Source organism: Rhipicephalus microplus, chromosome X (assembly GCF_043290135.1).
Source record: "Rhipicephalus microplus isolate Deutch F79 chromosome X, USDA_Rmic, whole genome shotgun sequence".
Classification (NCBI taxonomy): domain Eukaryota; kingdom Metazoa; phylum Arthropoda; class Arachnida; order Ixodida; family Ixodidae; genus Rhipicephalus; species Rhipicephalus microplus.
Genome location: NC_134710.1, coordinates 13179893 through 13201139, shown reverse-complemented (window position 1 = coordinate 13201139; position 21247 = coordinate 13179893). Strand labels below are relative to the sequence as shown.

Sequence of the window (21247 nt, the reverse complement as noted above, 5' to 3'; positions counted from 1 at the left end):
ATATACTGCCTGGTGTGCTGAGCGCGCGCATTCCGTACGAGAGAGGCTGGCCGCGCATGTGATGACTGCACTCAGATGCCACAAGCGGCGCTGCGTGTCGAGAGGGTGCACGAACGCGCGAAATTCCTCTGGTCCTGTTGCTGCCCGAGCCTCGCCACGTTTAAAATCAGTGTGTGACAGCTGCAATCTGATTTACTGTGAAGTTCGACGGCGCCATATGTACACTGCAACACCCTGAGATGTTAAAAGCTAAGCGGCAATGCAAAGAAAGGACGTGTATTGTGCCGCTGAGTCAAAGAAGTTATCGGTCGAACAAAAAAAAGGTGCCGTGTTCCCCGCACTAATGGATCTAGCACGGTTTCCTGAATGAAAAAAGTAGAATCAAGAGGGCAGACAGAAGGCTGAATGCGAAGGCTGCCGTGAGAGAAAAGCATTCTTAGAGTGACTCCACCGAACTATCTTTTCGGATTAGGGTGAACGGTGTCGGGAATAAAATCGCCGTTTAGGCAAAATTATAAGTATTAATACTTATCTAAAAAATCGAAAATACCCTTTCGAATTACATTCACACAGTTTTTCTCCCATGTGAACGTCGTACTCCCTTTTCAACAACGTTTCGAGTATCATATGCGGCGAGTGTCACAATGATAACGATCACATGTTATCATTCTTTGTTTTCACTCGAATCATAATGGAATGCAGGCTAAGAGGTAAAGGTTTAGGGTCTTCTGTGATAATTCTTGCTACCAAGCACAAAGCACATTTTAAAAAATAACTCTGGTGGTTATACTCCCAATGGTTTTTAAAAATAATTTCTTTGCGTATATATACTGCAACCACTTTGAGCATCTATCAATCTATCTATCTATCTATCTATCTATCTATCTATCTATCTATCTATCTATCTATCTATCTATCTATCTATCTATCTATCTATCTATCTATCTATCTATCTATCTATCTATCTATCTATCTATCTATCTATCTATCTATCTATCTATCTATCTATCTATCTATCTATCTATCTATCTATCTATCGAATCGCCTACGTCTGGGTGCCCACACGATCACCCCCTTAACCTATAGGGCCTTCGAAATACTTCGCAAGAGCCAAATGTTCGTGAAACGCCAATGCTCGTTCCAGTGTTGACTATCCAATTTCTTGCATATATTTAGCGCCACTTCATAATGTTTCACTTCATAAAAAATTGCAACAGAGTCACCTTGCATAGCATTGATTCCCAAGTTACGTGGAGTCTGCGTCTTTTTTTTTTTTTTTTTTTTTTGCGGGCAGTAGCGGATGGCGAAATGTATGCCACGAAATGATCTTCATTTGGTATTGCAAAGCGCCAGTACTGTGAAAGCAATCGAGTAGTTCTTATACAATAAAGCATTATGTAAAAAAACACCCCGAAAATGCAGGAAAATAATAGTTGGCCTCGCGCGGCTCGGCCTCCTGAAAGCTTCGCAGCGCTTGCGGAGCGCAAGGATTGAACGCCAGTGCACCCACTCGCACAGCAGCGCACCATGCGGGTGCTGCCGGCAGTCATCAGCTGCGGGGCCATCTCCTAGCCCGCGCTCAGCACACTAGGCAGTATATTTCTAGACTCTGTTTTCGCACACACAATGCTGCCATTGATTCCGGCAAGGGAGGTGAGGGTTTGTAAGCAAGCTATAAAATTCATTTGAAAAAAAAAAAATCACAGCATATCCACGGAGTGAATGACGATGAATGGGGCGAAGCTCTGAAGGGTTTTATTAGCAACCGTTAACCGTCCACTGTCCGTGTCCATACGTCCATCCATCCGCCCGTCTGTCCGTCTGTTTGCCATACGTCCGTCCGTCAGTCCGTCCGTCCGTCCGTCTGTCTGTCTGTCTGTCTGTCTGTCTGTCTGTCTGTCTGTCTGTCTGCAGAGGTGGATCCAGCCACTCATTTTAGGGGGGGGGGGGGTTGCTTCAATTACAACGGGGAGGGGGCGTGGTCATTCGTATTTTTTACTAGCCCAGAAACCCTGTAATGGCATAAATTCTGTTAATGTGTGCTCACAGTGGTCCCACTCATTAGTCCTAACTGGGGATAGCAGGTGGACGGCAAGCACTGAAGAGAGGGGGAGGAGTTGCTGACAGACTTGGGGGAGGGGGGGGGGGTGATCGCCTTTATACCGCCGCCCTCTAGATCCGCCACTGCCTGCCTGCCAGCCTGTATGGTCTGTCCGTCTGTCCGTCCGTCCGCCTGTCCGTCCGTCCGTCTGTCTGTCTGTCCGTCCGTCCGTCCGTCCGCCCGTCCGTCCGTCTGTCTGTCTGTCTGTCTGTCTGTCTGTCTGTCTGTCTGTCTGTCTGTCTGTCTGTATGCTGTCCATCCATCCAGTAACACTCCAAGTACCGCAATCTCGGATCTTTTCATCGTATATTCATCATATACAAGTACCACTGTCAAGTGGGCTTTCCATGCACTAAAACGAGAGGTGCTACATAGAGGAGACGCACGACCCACCCCATCAAAGTATATGTGCGATACTCTCAAGCTTTCAATTCGGCCTGAATGGCGCAAGCATGCATATGAGCGTACCCAGTGAATTTCATTTAGATCCGTTGACCTCGAAAAATGGCCGGAGTTGCCTTTAACGCTATAGAGTTGAAATCTACGAAATGCAAGAACAAGCGGTCGTAAAACGAAGAAACAGAGCGGTTATAAAAGCATCATACATGCTGATAAGGGTGATGACACCTACTTTATGGTTTCGTATTTCAAGTTGGTCATTTGTGCTTCGCAAATGGCCGAAATAACCAAAGACATTTGCAGCTTCCACATATCAAGAGGAAATTTCTTTGACTGCAGGCAAAGCTGAGGAGGGCTTTCACGAGGAGACAACCAGCAGCTGTTCGCGCCCGTGCGCTATAACCAGCGGAGCCTTATTCGGAAACTATTGCGACATCTCTGATGAGTTCAATCATTGGCCAGCACAACGTCTGCTGGAATGGCCCGGCTTCGTTGTATAGCTATTTGAAATAGAAAGCTTGTTCAAAGTGCTCACAGCGTTTTTTTGCTGTTGTTGCAACTGTTATAGTTGCACAGTATAATATATAAAAATGTGGCTTTGTGTGAAATCTATTTTTGTTGACAGTGTAACGATGCAGGCATACTCCGAGTTCAGCTGTATAGGCATATAACTCTGTTGCAGCGGCATCATCTTAACATCTCGGCGGTGTACGATAAACCACGCGAGAAACGGACGGTTAACGCTGCTGGCATGCACATCCAAACAACAAAAAAAAGGGAAAAAAGAAAAAAAGTGAGGCTTCTCGAAACAACAACTTTTGAACACACACCAAGGTAACGCTCCCTATAGAAACTTCGCAGCACACATTCACATAGGCCACCGACGGGTGCACCAACCCACGGTTATAAGATGCGTCCGTTTATTTCACAACTTTAATTTTTCAAAATATGTGCACATCTTAGTCCTCTGAATTGAAATGTATGCCAATGTCTCTAACAATTAAAAAAAATAATATTTCGGCAGGACCTGTACAATATTGTTGTTTTTTTTCCTCGGGGGGGGGGGGGGGTTACGGCCCAGAACCTTGATATGGTTATAAGTTACGACGTTGTGCGAATATTCACAAGTTGCGGCAAACTGCAAAGCAAATGTACCCTATAGTCTTGCCTCCACTCGAAACGCGATCACTGAGGCCGGGATCGCCCGTCATTGGATAATCGCGGCGGAGAATACGCGGTCGTGCTCTGAGAGAGAGCAGGGATGAAAGTTTTGTTATATATATATATATATATATATATATATATATATATATATATATATATATATATATATATATATATATATATATATATATATATATATATATATATATATATATATAAAATAAGGGAAAGAAGTGTATACCTAAGGGCTCGTTTTTCCGTGTTTTAACACAATATTAATGAGATATAACAGACAGTAATGCCAAGGAATGTACAGGGGAAGTTATTAGAACCAATGGAATGTAAATAAGAAGAAAGAAGAAAGAAAAGTGGATGAAAAAGTTACCAACTGTGAGCAGGAATCGAACCTCGTCGTAGGTTCGATTCCTGCTCACAGTTGGTAATTTTTTCATCCACTTTTCTTTCTTCTTTCTTCTTATTTACATTCCATTGGTTCTAATAACTTCCCCTGTACATTCCTTGGCATTACTGTCTGTTATATCTCATATATATATATATGCCTCATACTTCTCAACGATGGTTCCAAGTAAGATGTGTTCGTAACTATGACAACATGAACTTTCTTCGGGCTACCTGCTTCAATCGTGTGCTTTCGGGTTAACATCGCAGGGACAATCTAATCCAGCTTGGGTTTCGGACAACTTTAGTTTGAAGAATGCGCGGCGCATTCCCATCTTAACGGTCGTGCTAGCAATCGTGGCATTTTTTTTTTTAATTTGCCGCAAGATGAACGCCTTCTCAAACGATTCATACAAAGCTGGCCGAGTGCCCAAAAAGTGCTATACGGTTTATTCTATGATTGTGAATGAATTAACTTGAAATGGGAACGGTGGCTATCGTATAAGAAACTATAAGTGTTTGCGGTCGCATTCAGCCGCTTTGTCCGTCCACTTACACGTTTCAGCAAAGTGATCCATTCAGCGAATTTTTACTGCGTGCCTGTCTTTATCGCCTCGCCGGTTCATCGAAACAGGTTAAATGAGATATACTGCGATTGAGAAACAGTGTGTTGCATCACAATCGTTTATGATTTTTTGTAACTATCAGATATACAACAGCAAGAATTCAGTGATACAACATTGATTATCACAGAAAAAAATATGGAATATAACAAGGACGAGGTGTCTTAAAGTTCTTGTACAATTTAATTTCTAATCCGCCACAACTTATTTCACGTGTGTCTGCACAGCGGCAAATTAGTTTTTTTAGTCTTTTTTTCCTTTGCCAACTGACGAATGAGGGTTGTAATCGAAGATGTATACTTTCGGCGAAGTATGCCCCGATATATATAGAGAGGAGAGGAAGACATTGAGGAACGTTACACTTGCACTGTGGTTGGTGATTATGTGGGGTTGAAAGAGAGAGAGATGTAAAAAAAAGTAACGCGGTAAACAAATCGCAGTCACACACGCATACACAACATAAGAACGTTCCACTGAAAGTCGTTCTCGTTGGCAGAGAGAGGAATCTACATACGGCCTACTAACACCAAAATAGCCAGCTTAGGCAAATCAAAATAGGCATCAGAAGAGATAATAAAAATTGCCCATCAGAAGGAGTCTGAACAAGACCACGTATGCAAGAACGAAAGGACGGATCAATACGTAGGAAAATTAAAAGGTGATCGTATCACAAATTTCATCACAATCTTGGCGCGTGTTCTATATACTGAAAGGCACAGCTGAACAGAACACTGAGCGACCAATGACCATGCACGAGCGTGTCGGAAGGGAAATTCAATGTGGCCCGGATATAGGGTTCGAAAGAAAAGACGCAGCTCCATCCAGCAAGAAGTATCATAATGCGTATATGACGAATGTGTGCGATATATGCAGCCTTTTAGGTAAGCCAGCAGATTTTACAGAAAAGGAATTGCGCAAGCAAGCCGAATCATAACTGTCTTTTGGTCAAAGGAACTCCTGAAGTTAGAGTGGTTTCTATAATGATCCGAACAGCGTTTGTGCGGGTAAAAACTGTACGTGGGACGTTTCTTAGCTCCGTGCATGTCATTAGAACCGCGTGCTCTGCGATTCGCGTAGTTGCGCTGTTGGGCGTGAAGCGAGCGATTTCGCTAAACCAAAAAGTTTAAAGATGGCACCACTAGCCTCAGTTGTGAAACAAGCATGTCACTGGAACCAAAATGTCTATAAAAAAACCCTTTACCGTTTTACAAAACCATGCAGAAGACAGGCATCGGCCAGCTTAGGCTAAGTAAGAGGCGGCTCAATACGGGCAGACACAAATGCAGTTCTGATTTCGTGCTTCTTAAAAGGGGGATAAACCTGCGGGAACGTCTTTAGGATGCGGGGCAAGCGAAGGCCGTACAAAAGTGGCGCCGGTCGCGAAGTGGAAGGACCGCAGTCGTTCCACCCCTCGGCCGGTGGCGCCATCTGCGTGCAGTGCCTACCTGAGGGTGCCGGCGTGCAGCGGATGCGGCGTCGCGAGTGCGCGTCCGGGCGCGCGCAGCGGCGACACACGTGGCGCGCACGTGGCGTCCGAGGGTTCCCATTGGGCCGCCGCCCAGACCCGCCCCCCAGCGGCGACTCGGCGCGAGGGCGTGGCGGTCACCTGTTGGCGCCCCCCGCTCCCCGGTCGCGAGGTCTCCAGAGGGGGCAGTCCTATGGGAGGCGCCTGTTACGGGGTGCGTGTGTGCTCACAAAAGCGGACCCCCGGAGGTTTGGTGGAGTCAAATCGGCCGCTCCCGGCGCGCTGTCAGGCGGCGCGCTCCCTCTGGGCCATGGCGGCGCGTGGCAGCTGAAGGCACGTTTATGTTCGGCCTCCAGGACGCCGCGGGACTGAGGGGCCCCATGGCCGGCCTCAAGGAAGAGCCCCTGGCGCCCCTGCGCGCCGCCAGCTGGATGCAGCCCACCATGCTGGACCAGACCAGGTGAGGTCGCACGGATTCAGACCCTTGTCTGCATTCACTCATCAAACTTCGCATCAGCTATACTTCGCTACTCGGGCAGATAGATACACGCGGTTTTTTCTTTTTTTTTCTTTTTCATTTCCTCTTCCATTCTTTTTTTTCTCTCTGTGTCTTTTTTTTCTTTTCTTTTTTGAAGATGTTGCAATATCCGACCAATTTAAGCATGTAAAAAGGCTTCGTGGTAATGGCAAGTTACGTCTATATGGTAGCGGCAAGCGTCAACACCGTGTACACCAGTACATTCTTCGAACCAGCACGTAGGCCTCACACTTTAGTTACAGTAATCTCAAGCAAACATGCGCTCACTCACCAAGAAAAAAAAATAAAGAAAACAAATCATTTCGCCTCGTGAAACGGCAGAAGATTTGTGCGACGGTTCCGCCAGGGGTTCAACCTTCCACATCAGTTCAATCGTGTATGTCGAAACACGCGGGATCATTCACATATAAAGTCCCCCTCCCGAAATAAAAACGTGCTTGGCTACGCCCCTGTGCATATTCCTCGAGGCATGTGCGTATTTGTGCTTTTACTATAAAATGAAGGCTTCGATTCTTTAAAAAGAAATACTTTCAGTTGAGCGTTGTCACGGAAAACCGCGGACAGTTCAGCCAGAACTACGGCGATGTTCAAGCGCTTCAGAAACCTTATCTCCTTCCTAATCGTGCACACGTGGAGTATAGGGGGGGGGGGGGGGGGACTACGCAAAGTTTGTTGGTGGATGGAAATGGCACGCTGTTCGCACTGACGAATACAGCTGGTGGAATGAGGGGGGGGGGAGGGGGGAGCTGTTGGGGAATTCGAACCTTCCTTAGCTTTTGTTAATTTCGCACGGTTGTACGTAGAATGCACGCATGAACACACACAAAGTATAATTACTAGTTCCTCCCACCCTTCCCCCAGTACAAAAAATCCGCCTATGCCCGTGGTTGTAAGCGGTACCTGAATTGTGTATAAATGATGGAAACCGGGGTGTTTCAACGGTCAGGCGACATCGCTACACGCCTACACTTATATAGCAGCCGAGGTTTAACGTTAATTCCCCGCACGTATCGACCCACTATCAATGTCACTTAATATGGATTCGCGTTCGCGTCGATAATAAGCCGAAATAGAATCCAAATTCGATAAAAGTGGAAGCCCTCTTGCCAGTCAAGGCAGTTGCTCAGGAAACACCATTTTTTCCCGCGTATATACTGCCTGATAAAAGGCTAAACCAAATGGTGCTCGCTCTAATACTACGTCGCACGCTAATATCGGTTAAAAATCGCCAATGAGAATTTAGTAAGGCGTCTGAAAGTGAGCGAGATATACTGAACCGTGAGACGTTTATTGCGTGTCTGCTCGGATTTATTCGAAAACGTTTCGAATAAGTCCGAAGGCATAACGTCGTCGAATTTCCCCACTTCGCGCGGCTGGGCGAATATTGGGGGTGACGCTGTGCTTGGTGACCTCTTATTGTATGTATCCCTACATTACAAGATATTTATTCAAGAAAAATTATTCACATCAAAGGAACAGCGAACTTGTCTAGAAATGCCAAATCAATTGAGGTTCGTCCTTGAATAATTCGAGTGGACATCGGTTAGTGATTCTTAATTGCCCATCCTGTGGTCACTTATGCCTACGTGAGAGGTCCGGAGAGGCCGAAGTGTGGCCGCGGCTGAAGATGTATAGGGCTCTCGGCAATGTTTTACGGGGCCACAGCCACCCTTTGGGCGATGATATCAGTCTGGAAGGTGCGCCCATGGAGGGAAGCATTCGCCTAAGCGGAAGAAATGCTTAACCTTGTTGTATCCGACCATATATATGTAAGAAAAGCTCCGAGTTCGTTCAGAACAACGCGGTCAGTCTCAACAAACGTGGAGCCGGCGGATCTGTTAACGTGCGCATGCCTCAGAAAGTGGTTTCGGATGTCCTGTGAACGATCCCTTTGGTGCGATGTTGCTCAACTGAAACGCGAAATGAAAGCTGCAGATGGTAGCGCTACCTATAGACTTCGTCGCATCATTAGTCGATCATCGCAACAGGTTGTCGTGGACCTTGCCTGCTGACGAAAAAAAAAAAATGGTGATCTCCGACACATGAACGGAAGCGTCCGAATCAACGAAAACCTTGGCCATCGGCTTTTAATTTTGACATATATTCGCAAGCACTCAGGAATTAAAACGTTCATTTGTGCGATCGTGGTAAATAATAGCTGAACCATGACCCTCAGATAGTGAGGTAATTGTCGTTGCTGCGAACAACTCTGTTCTGATGCAATTAAATATAATATGCCCGCCCGATCTCTTTTTTCTGTGCGCCGCCATCTGGCGCTGTTAAGCCGATGTTGCGTCGTGAATCAATGATTGATTGATATGTGGGGTTTAACGTCCCAAAACCACCATATAATTATGAGAGACGCCGTAGTGGAGGGCTCCGGAAATTTCGACCACCTGGGGTTCTTTAACGTGCGCCCAAATGCGACGTGAATCAATAAGCGCTCGTAACATGTTATACACTCCAACCCAACCATTTTCGTGCGTTTAACGTCACACTGTTTGTTTATAGTTGTTAAAGGTGCAAAACACAAAGGTTAACAACCCAATATGTATGCATTCGTAAACTATATATACTTTGTATAAGGAAACAAAAAAGAAAAGAATTTTGTGGAGTTGTGTAATCTCTATAGCCATATCGAACGAAAGCTATAGTTGGTTACTATTGATCGCTAATGTCCAAGCATGTGCCTGGTCGGCCGGCGAGCATGGGCAGGCAACTTTTCTGCCAATTTTTGTTTTATTGATGTTTGCGGGCACACCCGCCGTTCGCTTCATCACCGTTTGTGTATCAACGCATATCTGCGAACATGTATCGAGCATCATCTCAACACTGATCGAAATTCGTCGGGCCATATGTAGTGAAACGCTTTTAGTCACAATAGCAGTGATTCGTTTCGCTTTGGACCCTTGGATTAAGCATGCATGCCTAAAACACACGGGGAAAATTAAAGACGTCTTTTTTTTTTTTCGGTTTCCTTTTCCGTCTTTCGTTGAGAACATTTTCTTTCATGACTTATCTTCAGTTTACAACTAATTTTTGTGATCACAGTGTGATGATGCAGTCAAAATGCTTGGGCTTCATATAGAACTCGCCCGAATTATTAACGTAATAGCGATAAAAGAGCTCGTTTCACAGAATTTTCGGCGTCGGCGTCGTTGGTTTTGAGCAAAACATCATCTTGCATGCCATGCGTCATCGAAAAATTGCGAAAGAAAAAAAATAAAATAAATAATGAGAAATTTGGGGTCTGAGCAGAGATCGAACCCGGATCAATCGTTTGCGTGGAAAGCGAGCGTTTAAAGCACACAGCCGTGCGTCTGCGTGTGAAAACAGCGAAAATAACGTCCTCTGTGTGAATGCAGTGAAGGTAACTTTCGTGGTTAACAAACACGCGCGTCCTGTATAAATGCTTTACAATATGAAATAGTGCAGTATAACAATGTGTGGTATACAAGCATACGTATTTATCGGGCCTCTAAGCATGGGATCATCCCAATGACTTCATGGCTTAAAGCCGGTCACCCACTTCAAAAGGCACACATGTACGTTACTGCGCCTAAGGCCACGTATACAGGATGCATTAGCAACTTCGATAAGATTTCATGCACTAAGTGAAGCACGCACTATATCGCTATCGCCTTCAACTCTGACAGCCGAAGTTTGAGGATCCCCCCATTTTTGCGAATGCTTTAACCCATGCAACGTCGGTAACTCTGCGCGCGCAGTTTTCAAGCCAATTAAAGCCACCCACTTTTGGCAGGTCACCGGAGTGGGTGATTGCAGATAAGCTTACATTTTTTTAGGAATGGGTCGATGATGCTGGCGATATCTGTCAAATATTACTGCATATTATCAACGAATCCAGGTTCGACTTTGCATAGCTCTGCAATCATCTTCACTAACTAACTTTCTGTGTTCTGAATTTAAAATGCGCGCGCAGCGAACGGCGAGTGACCTCCCATTTTCGCCAGCTGTTGATGCTTAATTACAACAACAACAACAGTAATTATAGTAAGAAAGAAATAATAGTAAGGTTATTATTATTAGTATTGCTGTTATTATTATTATTATTATTATTATTATTATTATTATTATTATTATTATTATTTCCTACGATCATCAGTACTAATCACCACCTTAAAGTGAGGCGCCCTCGAACATCGCTGGTAATACAACCAACGCTGCGTGTTAACTGGTTCCTCCAAGGTGTATATATATATATATATATATATATATATATATATATATATATATATATATATATATATATATATCTGCCAGCGACTGGATATACCATCTGGCGGAGTGAGGAAATGGGCACCGCTTGCTAACGACGCGCACCAATCAGCGCCTCTTCAGTTTGACTGCAGGCCAAGGGCACGATGCACACATCTGCTGGCGCCGATTGAACGAATCTCCCTTCGTTGTATGAAAAACTATATATATAGCGTGGCATGCACGAACACCTGCCGCCCTTACATTGCTGGAAGGGGGCTCAACTATCTCTCTCTCTCTCTCTCTCTCTCTCTCTCTCTCTCTCTATATATATATATATATATATATATATATATATATATATATATATATATATATATATACCACCGTGGCGGGGCGAAATCAAGAAGAGGAAATGGACATCATTAAGGGTAACTAACTGGATTCCCAGAGAAGGCAAGCGGGTTAAGGGGACAGAAGGTTAGGTGGGCAGATGAGATTAAGAAGTTTGCGGATATAAATTGGCAGCAGCAAGCACAGGACCGGGTTAACAGGCGGAACATGGGAGAGGCCTTTGTCCTGCAGTGGACGTAGTCAGGCTGATGATGATGATGATGATGCATTGGCTGAAATTTCGAGCATGTGGTGATGGTATCGATTAAGCAATCAGGCGCGTGACCCTCGAGTTGTGTTTAAAAATGGTGTATACGTTATGTATCTGTGCGTGTAGATTATTTACGTGCGGCAATCATTTACACGACTTAAAAAATTGACGTAGCATAGCTATTATTATGGGGCGACAAGCTGCTCCTTAATCTTTGTTTGTTGTACATTCACATTCAATTTTTTTATCGGCTTCTATGATACAATCAGCCTGTGTGATTCTTCTATATGTGTATTATATATGTTTGCACCGTGCGACTGCAGCTTTGAGACTTTCTTAAGCGTGTTGAGCTGCGACGCGTTTACTCTGATGGCGTTATCCGAACTGGTATATATACCGGCACGATTCGGCGCTTATGGAATCGCGCCGCTCAGCTGTGTTTGCTCGCCACGTGATCTAATTGACGCGGCTCAATGGTGACTTCGCGCGGCGTTATACTCCTACGTGAGCAGAGTACGCGATCAGATGCAGTCGCCGCTTAACGCATTTTCCCTTTCCCTCTCCTCTCCTTGTGATGTGCAATTTGCGGGGACCGCGCAGTTTTAACGCACGCTATCGATTATATAAGCGACACGTTTGTTCCCCGTCTTCTCCAGTCTTTTACTCGGAATTGTTTCGAAATTAACTCCTGGCCCTCAGCTATAAGCTTATGGCTATAACAAGGACGCCATGCATGTGTCCGATATTTTGCGTTATGGTACTTGCTCGTGAAAAACGCTATAGAGGCAAGGACAGTTGATCTTCTCGAGAAACGAGCACCTCCATAACACCAAGTGCCAAATCAGGGGCACACTCGGGCCCGTTAGAAAAACTGCGGTTGATGGGCGGCTCCCGCATTGGTGGCCGACGCTCCATAAATATATATCCTATTCGTTAGGATCCGGGAAGTGTCATCTGGCCGGGCAAATTCCCCGCTCCTCGCGTGCCTTCTTTGTATACAACTGAATAGTCATGTCGAGCGCTAACCGGGCTTGTAAACTCCGTCGCCTCATTTGAATAACCGTGTTCCTTTAATGCCCATTTGAGTGGAGCTACACTACATTGCGTGTGCCGGACATTCTAGCGGTCAGAATGATGGGTTACCAAAGTCATAGTTTCTGCTTATGAAGGAAGCTCAGCTATCTTGAAGAAGACAAGCTTGTCAGAGTATTCTTGAAATATTTTCGCCTGTAGGAGAGTGCATAAAATTCTTCTACTGGAATGGCGTAACCGATTTGTCATTGAGGTATATAGTACCACCGAAATGGAGCAGTAGGAAAACAAAGATGCTTTTAAGCCTCAACCCTGCTACGCGTTCCTCTCACAGAAAACATCACCTGGACGGAAAATGTTTACCTTTTGAACAACTAGTTTCACACTCAAACTGATCTTGCCATGCAAGTTGTTGTGAAGTACGCTCTGGTTTTAAGGTAACCGATGGCTGAGGTCAACCCGGTGTTCGATCCATCAAAGCCACGTTTTAGCTCCGAGCATCAAGCCTCATCGTTTTTGTTGAGTTTTACACATGCAGTATGAACTTTCCTCATTTTAATGGGACCGACAGCTGCCCATAAAGTGTGATTAGATCGATCTTAGTAGAAATGAAAGACTGAGATTCAGTGAGATATTTCAGTATACTTTTCGTGTTGGGATTAAAAGGGCCCTGATACAATTTTCCAAGTAACCATGGAATGAATTCACTGGAAGAGCTTATTTCCTTACGAATTCAACGCCGCAAAAATTTTAAAAATCCGTTCAGTGCGAGTAGAGCTAGAGATATTTGTCGCATGCTGCAATTGTGTTTCTCGTCTTGTCGCGACGAAAGCGCTGGAAGCGAAGCATGGAGGGATGGCAGGGGCAAAGAAACTACACAACACGCGCCTCGTGATCATCAGCACTTTTATCATTTTTTCTTCGAATGCATGGCTTTTTCCGTGTGATCGCGCGCACACGCGTGGATAAGTCGTGGCCTCCCGCGGCGATTTTTGTAACGACCGAGCGCGCCATATTCAAATAAGCCAATGGCTGATGGAGTGGCTTCTTTCGTGTGATTTTTGAGCGTCTTTTGTCATTTGTCGTGAGAAAAGAGCACAATTTTAGCTGACTTTGATAATTTATTGTAGATTCCAGGCCACGTGCTGCGCTATAATATTTGGCTCGCGTGTTCTCGGAAGCCTCTACACTACCGATCGGCAGCGTTTTTTGACCACGCTCAAAACGTGTTGCAGGGCCTCTTTAAGATACATATTTATAAATTGTGCTTAAAATTAACAAATTATGGACCATATAGTCGAAGGAAACCATGATGGGATACGAAGCAGCGGCGATGCGCACGGCGTTGACCCGGCTGAAACGGGCGTCGACGCGGGTGCTGTAAGGACGGTTTCAAGTGAATTAAACTCCATATAGCCTTTGCTCGAGGAAACGTTTCTTTGAAACGCAAAGACACGGGAGGTGGGTTTAGTTTCGTGTAAGTTTTATTGCACACTAACAAGCCGAAAGAGTGTTTCAGCTCGACGTGTGGTCGAGCGTTGCGCGCGGTGTATTGCGAGCGGGTGGAAGAGCAACGCCACCTATAGGTGTGTTGGGAGGAGCCGGCAGCTGCTGCTGGTGATAGAGAGAGTGATGCCAACGCGCTGCTGTGACTTGACGCGGGGCGACGTGTTGGCACGACGCGATTGCACGCATCTAAAAAAAAAAAAAAAGAACTGTTAGGTCCCGCAGCCTATATAGCGGAAGAGCCTTGAAGGTGGATTATATGGAAAACAGAGTCGATCACTTTGGTAAACGTGGTCGCGTAGTCTGATGCTATCGATAGCGCCGCTCCTTGAAATAAGAGCTCCCTAAAATAAATATCGTATGGTTAACACAGCCTATAGTAACTAATAAACCGAATCGTTGAACCGAGCACAATGATGCAGATCTTTATAGGGTACCATTTTTAGCAGTATACTTTTCGTCAATAAGTTGCAACACGTGTTTTATTTTCTTGCTTTTGCAGCGTGTATGGGATACGCCTGATCTTTCCGAAACTGCATGCCACATAAATAAATTAACTCCAGCGGATCGCATTTCACTACAATTTCCTTTAACCCGACGAGACGGCTGTATTGTATACAGGAGCACATGAAGATATGTAATGTTTATAAAGTTTAATAGCTAGCCTTGAAGCCACGATTGACGTTTCACCAACTTTTCACCTGAATGGTGTATCTTTACAAAGCAGTACCGAGATATTTTCGAATGCAGCTCATGGTGTTCATACTGTTCAAAAAGACAACCAACAATAAAGCTTTATACGATTTAATTATCTTATTCGGCATTTATTCAATATAGAAGAGCCACATAGTTGACAGACATGCTGAGCCATCTCGCTGGACAAGGTCTGTTTTGAGAGAAGCAGCAGCCAATGTAGGTAGTGTTGTTGAAAGTGTCGACCCTCTTTCGGAGTGGCCATAAGGCTTCTGCACACGGGTGTTTGTTTATTACAGACTTGTGAAGATTCGTTGGGCTGTGTCTGGCGCATTTCTGCACGCGAACATAATTTTGAAACGACGAATTGTATTGGAATACCTGACATTGGATGGTATTATCTTCCGGCATTAAAGAAGAAAAAAAACGTGGCGTGGCTCTATGGATAGAATACTTGATTGCCACGCAAAATGATTCGGTTCGTTTCCAGCCGGGGTCCTGATAATTATTCTTTGCATATGTTGGCTCAACGCCGCCGATGATAGCCTTTTGCCTAACACTGTCGCGTTAAACTTATCAATGTATGTTTTCGCCGTTCCTGGGAAGATATTTTGTTATTTTTATTTTTTGGACAATGCGATTGCATTGTCCGCGGTCAGGACAAAAGGAAGTGGTTTGCCTCTTGGCGAGGTCCTGCTCGCGTTGGGTGTAACAGCGGTAGTGCTAAATAGGCATGCACAGGTGAAAAGAACATTGCATGTGCAATTGAAAAAAAAAAATACATGAAATATTCATATTCACAAAAGCAGCCATCAGATTCACAACAGAACTCTGTGCTACAAGATGCCTAGAACAACAAGTGATATTATTCAACACAGTTGCCGCATCTGGGCACAAGTAGGTTAACAAGAAAAGAAAGCAATAAGAAAAATTATGCTATTGCGTTTATAGATATATACACGCACATACATATATACGTACCCCCCCCCCACATATATATATATATATATATATATATATATATATATATATATATATATATATATATATATATATATATATATATATATATATATATATATATATATATATATATATATGTGTGTGTGTGTATGTGTGTGTGTGTGTGTGTGTGTGTGTTTAAAATTTTAGAGTTGGTGCACGATCAAGCAATTTCAATTATTTCAGGGTGGTCGTGAGATAATTTCATGTCCTGATAATCAATTGCCTGCATCCCATAATTAGCACGCTTTCTTTCAAAAACTAAGCATTTTTTACGTATATAGGTCATAACTTGTGTTCCTGTTTAGCTATATAGTGACGGCTGATTGAGCTCCAGTATCGCGATACTTCACAATACATGTACATAGACAGTTTCATCTTGTAAATAAAGTAGAATTGCGGAATGTGATACTTTGACATGAGCTCTGATGAGTCTATATTATATCCCGAGTGAAGTATACTCTCACTACCTTTCTCTGTAATGTGGAAAGTTTCTCAATATGGGTTTTAATTTCTGTTCCCCATGCTAACAAACAGTAACTAAAATGAGAATAGATTATTGAAAACTACAATTCCCTCTTTAGCTTAGTTGTTAAGAAGTTACGTAAGCGGTTCAACATGCCAATCGACTTTGCTACCTTTATTCCTACATTTTTTACGTGTTGAGACCAGCTTTATTTGATTGAAAAGTAATGCATAAAAGCGAATGGTCATCTACGAGATCTGCCAGAGAATCGCCATAATATAGTTTGATGTTGTAAACTATATATTTATGCTTAGGATAGAAAAGCATGAACGTTGCCTTTTAATATTTATTTTTAATTGATTAGAAGATGCCCAATAATTAAGTTCAGTCAACCAGTTCGACATTGCCTCTATTGCTCCTTCAAATCAGCCCCAGAAAAAAGAAAACGCTGTTGTTGTCGGCTTACATTAAGACCTCTCCAGTAAAGGGAATATTAACGATGTAATTTAAATATATTATAAATAGTAGAGAACTTAGTACAGATCCTTGAGACACGCCATACTTGATTACAGCTTTTTCAGATTTAGCGTCCGCGAGAGAAATGTACTGTAAACGATTCTGCAGATGACTATACAGATGAGATTTCGATCTTTACCTTCAAAGCAACAGGCTTCAAGTTTATGGAATAAAATTTCATGTTTGATGGTGTCACAGGCTTTCTGGAAATCTAGACATATACGTACTCTAAATAGCTTTTTTTTTTCGGCGCTTTGGATGATTTTATCTTTAATTCCCACTGGTGCCTTCCCTTTTGAAATCCGAATTGTCACTCTACAATAACATTTTTCGGTAATAAAGTTTATTAAATCGTGAGCACAGAATCTCCTCATCAACTGCATGATATAGTGATAGCACAGATATTGATCTATAATTACCCAGCACATGAATGTTGCCACCTTTGTGAAGCAAATTCACACGAGAGATTTCGAGCCTATCAGGATAAATACCGGACGATATCATTTCATTGAAAATGTGGGCTAATGGCTTTGCAATGTCATGTGCCACAGCCTTCCCTGGTGACGCTTTTATGCCGTCCTTTCATGCTGCTGAGTTAAGTTAGAGAGAATCTAGAATTGGTGTAATTTCTTCTTCTGAGGTTCGAAGAAGGAACAGTGCGTCTTTTACAGCACTGTGCACGTGCGCCATACAGTTTCGTTCGGGGTGTACAATAGCGAGAGGTTCAGCAGCTCCAACGTTGATAAAGTAATCGTTTAACAAGTTTGATAAAGAGACGCCAAATTATTTCACACCGCCAACTTCTATTTCCGGTGGTACTCCTGATGAAGGAGTGCTTGTTAGTTCACGATAGATCTTCCATGCCTTGCGGCTATTCCGGGCGACACTTTCAAATTTGCGTTCAAGAAAGACAAGTTTAGCGTTCTTGAGGTCAGCATTTAACATAATTCTAAACTGCTTAAATTCATGTAATATTTGAAGATCACGTGTTTTCAGAAAAGGAGCGAATATTTTTTCTTTCTGTTGAGTACGATAATAAGAGCTCGTAATCCATGCGTTCCACGGTTCTCTATGCTTGACTATAATGCTGTCAAGAGGAAAGCACCATTATAACTCTGCTGTAATTCTGACACAATATTTCATATGATTAAAACAGATTATGCTCTGAATACACCGCTTCCCAGTCGGTGCTCTCGACTAGAAACTGAAATAACGTGATACTGCGTTTATTTATGTATCTCGTATGAAACTATCTTTCTTTCGAATAATTATGAGTTGGAAAAATTGCAAATATAGATAAATGGTCACTGATATCTGTAGCTAGGACACCAGAACAAGTTTCATCCTTTGGTACACTTGCGAAGCATAAACTAATGAGCGTATCACTCTGCGTGCTAACCCTCGTTGGTTGGTGAATTAGGTTATCGGAGTTGTTCGCTAGCATAACTTCGCATAGCTGCGATTTCGCTTGATTATCGGAAAGCAGGTTTACATTAAAATCACCAACTATAATGACCTGCCCATTGATAGCGCTGGCGTGATGCAGTAGTTTTTCTCGACATAGTCAAGAAAATTTGAAAGTGAGGTGGACGGAAAACAACAAGTGTAACAAAGTTGAGGCAGCAACCGTTTCAAAATCATCGCACATGCACGTTAACTGTTTGAGAGTGTAGAAGTGATTATGCTGGTGAACATAAAGGAACTCGCTTCCACCCCGTCTCTTGGAACAGAAGACGGAAGCGTGCTTATAATCGACAAATTTGTGCGCATCTATCATTTGAATACCAATGTTCAAAGGCAGCTAAAAAAATTAAAGCAAGAATCTGAGATAAGTATGCCTTGAATTTGACCTGTTTCTGATGCTTCTTGCGTTCATGTGAATAAGTGAAACGTGTTTTTCACGGAAACACTCCTCAACTTGTACCAAGCTATTGAAATGTCAACGGTTGTTACGTAATTCTAGTAAGATCATCTTCGATTGAGGTTTTGATTTTGCGCATGCCATGCCACTTGCGCACAAAGATTCTGCCCTCCGAAGTCCGGCCGACCTGCCAGCCTTTTTTCCCTTGCTTTCTGTTTCGACATCCAGAGTGCTGGAAATCACCTGTGGCACATACCCGCATACCTGTCGCACACACCCGCCTTTGGATATGCGCCACACGTCTGGCGGAAAGGTTTTGTCGATGAACGTGACGGGATTGTCACATTCATCATGTCATATCACCAGCACGTCATATTCCTCAACCCTCCGCGTCCAAGTTTTGGTTCCCCCAGGTTAAGGGGGTGATCACCAAAGCACCCGTACGTAGGTGGGCGGATGGACGGACAGACAGATAGATAGATAGATAGATAGATAGATAGATAGATAGATAGATAGATAGATAGATAGATAGATAGATAGATAGATAGACAGACAGACGTCCGTCCGTCCGTCCGTCTATCTATCTATCGATAGATAGACGGACGGACGGACGGACGGACACACGGACGGATGGACGGACAGGCGGACGTACACACGGACGGATGGACGGACAGACGGACGGACGGACGGACGGACGGACGGACGGACAGACAGACAGACAGATTACTGTTCTTAACAAAGCAAACAAGGGTTTTTCGTTTATACCTGGTCGAGCTGAGCAGCGCATTGCTCAAGTCGGCACGCCGAGCAGGATTAGCATAAGCATTCTTCAAGCCTATGTTGTCCTGACAGCAACGCACGTATACATCTTTCTACCGTTTGCACACGCAAAGCTCCCCCAAGCCACACTGACGTCGTAGTGATTTTCATGACCAAGAGAACTTCTCTTTCGCCAAGCGCAATAAAAGGACAATTGAGGGACACTTTTGATGTCACTGTGGGGTTCCGTGTAGATTCTAGAATATGGCAGTTCTCTGACTCCCCGGAGAGTTGTTGGAATCAACGCAACTATTACCCACTAACCAACCAACTGGCCTTCCAGAATTCCTACAGCGCAACCTGCACGCACGGTCACCCCTTGGAGGCTTATCTCAAGAGCGAGAGAGAGAGAGGGTGAGTGAGAGAGAGAGGTGGCTTACCCAGAATAGACGATAGCAGAGAAAATGAGCCGTGGCTTGAGGTGCCTGAGCCAAGCGCCACCTCTATTCTGTTTTTGTGCAGACATGCGCTGTACGGGTTGCGGTATAGCCGCCCAAAGAAGGGAGGTCATAGGCGATAACATGGTCCTTGATTTGTGTGAATAAAAGCTGCAAGGGCAGTCAATTTAGGACTCACGCAAAGATGAAGTGAACCGGCCGTGTTCCACCAAGAACTGATCGGAGGGGCGAGGTTGCGCTAGCCCCACCTTGACGGTGGTCGGGCTGCGGTTTGCGTTTAAGACTGCACGAAGGATCCGCAGGTCGCAGGATTGAATCGCGGCTGCGGTCGCTGCATTTCCGATGGAGGCGGAAACGTTGTACGCCCGTGGGCTCAGATTTGGGCACACGTTAAAGAACCCCAGGTGGTTGAAATTTCCGGAGCCCTCCACTATACGGCGTCTCTCATAATCATATGCTGGTTTTGGGACGTTAAACACCACATATCAATCAAGACTGCACGAAGGTTGCTGCAGTGGCATGCGTCTCCTTCTGTGGTCGATTTATGCCAGGTCGCATGAGTTGCTGGTATAGGCTTATACTTTTTATAGCATTCCAATTTATAGCAGTCCTTACTTTTCTCTTTTGTCAAAAGTGTGACATTTTGGCACGGACATATTCTGTTTTGTTTTTTGTAGAAGAGCTACACCTTCAATGCAAAAAATCTTGAAAAGTAAATGACTGCAATCTTGCAGGGGGTGCGGGAGTAAACGATGACATGCTCTAATCGTCAATCGATCCCCAACTTACGTTGAATTCAAGTGCCACATCAACACAGGCTTCGGTAAAAGTAAATGCGGAGGCCATGGTTGTTCATTTTTATAGAAGCCAACGTATACTATACGGTCACCAACTGCTTCTCAGATGCCCCGCCGCGGTGGTCTAGTGGCTAAGGTACTCGGCTACTGACCCGCAGGGCGCGGGTTCGAATCCCGGCTGCGGCGGCTGCATTTCCGATGGAGGCGGAAATGTTGTAGGCCCGTGTGCTCAGATTTGGGTGCACGTTAAAGAACCCCAGGTGGTCTAAATTTCCGGAGCCCTCCACTACGGCGTCTCTCATAATCATATAGTGGTTTTGGGACGTTAAACCCCACATATCAATCAATCAATCAACTGCTTCTCAGATGATCAAACACCCCGAGTCCGTAGGTGCACTCCACCCACGTACATCATCTAGCGACGCCAAAGCTTGCCTTCTTTGTGAAACTATTCTTTTGAATTACGCAAACTACTAGGGCTTTCTGTTGGAAAGGTTACTAAGTGACCAGATTGCTCATAATCACCAGTGCAAATAAATAGTATAACGAGCCCCGTTCCAAAGAAGTATCTCAGGTATTCATTCAACGACTTTATATTATCGGGGAAATGTGTCCCGTCTAAGTGCGCGAGTGATTGATGCTCCCT

At 44.2% G+C, this 21247-nt stretch overlaps 1 protein-coding gene across 2 annotated transcripts in view; it reads left to right on the top strand.

Moving 5' to 3' along the window:
• The first annotated feature begins 6379 nt into the window (after positions 1-6379).
• Positions 6380-21247, top strand: part of kn (EBF transcription factor knot) — a 134456-nt gene continuing 119588 nt past the window's right edge. For both annotated transcript variants that reach the window (XM_037426596.2, XM_075881147.1), the window contains exon 1: positions 6380-6611. In XM_037426596.2, coding sequence (XP_037282493.2) covers positions 6493-6611 — 119 coding nt within the window. In that variant the 5' untranslated portion in view covers positions 6380-6492. The remainder of the gene's footprint in view (positions 6612-21247) is intronic.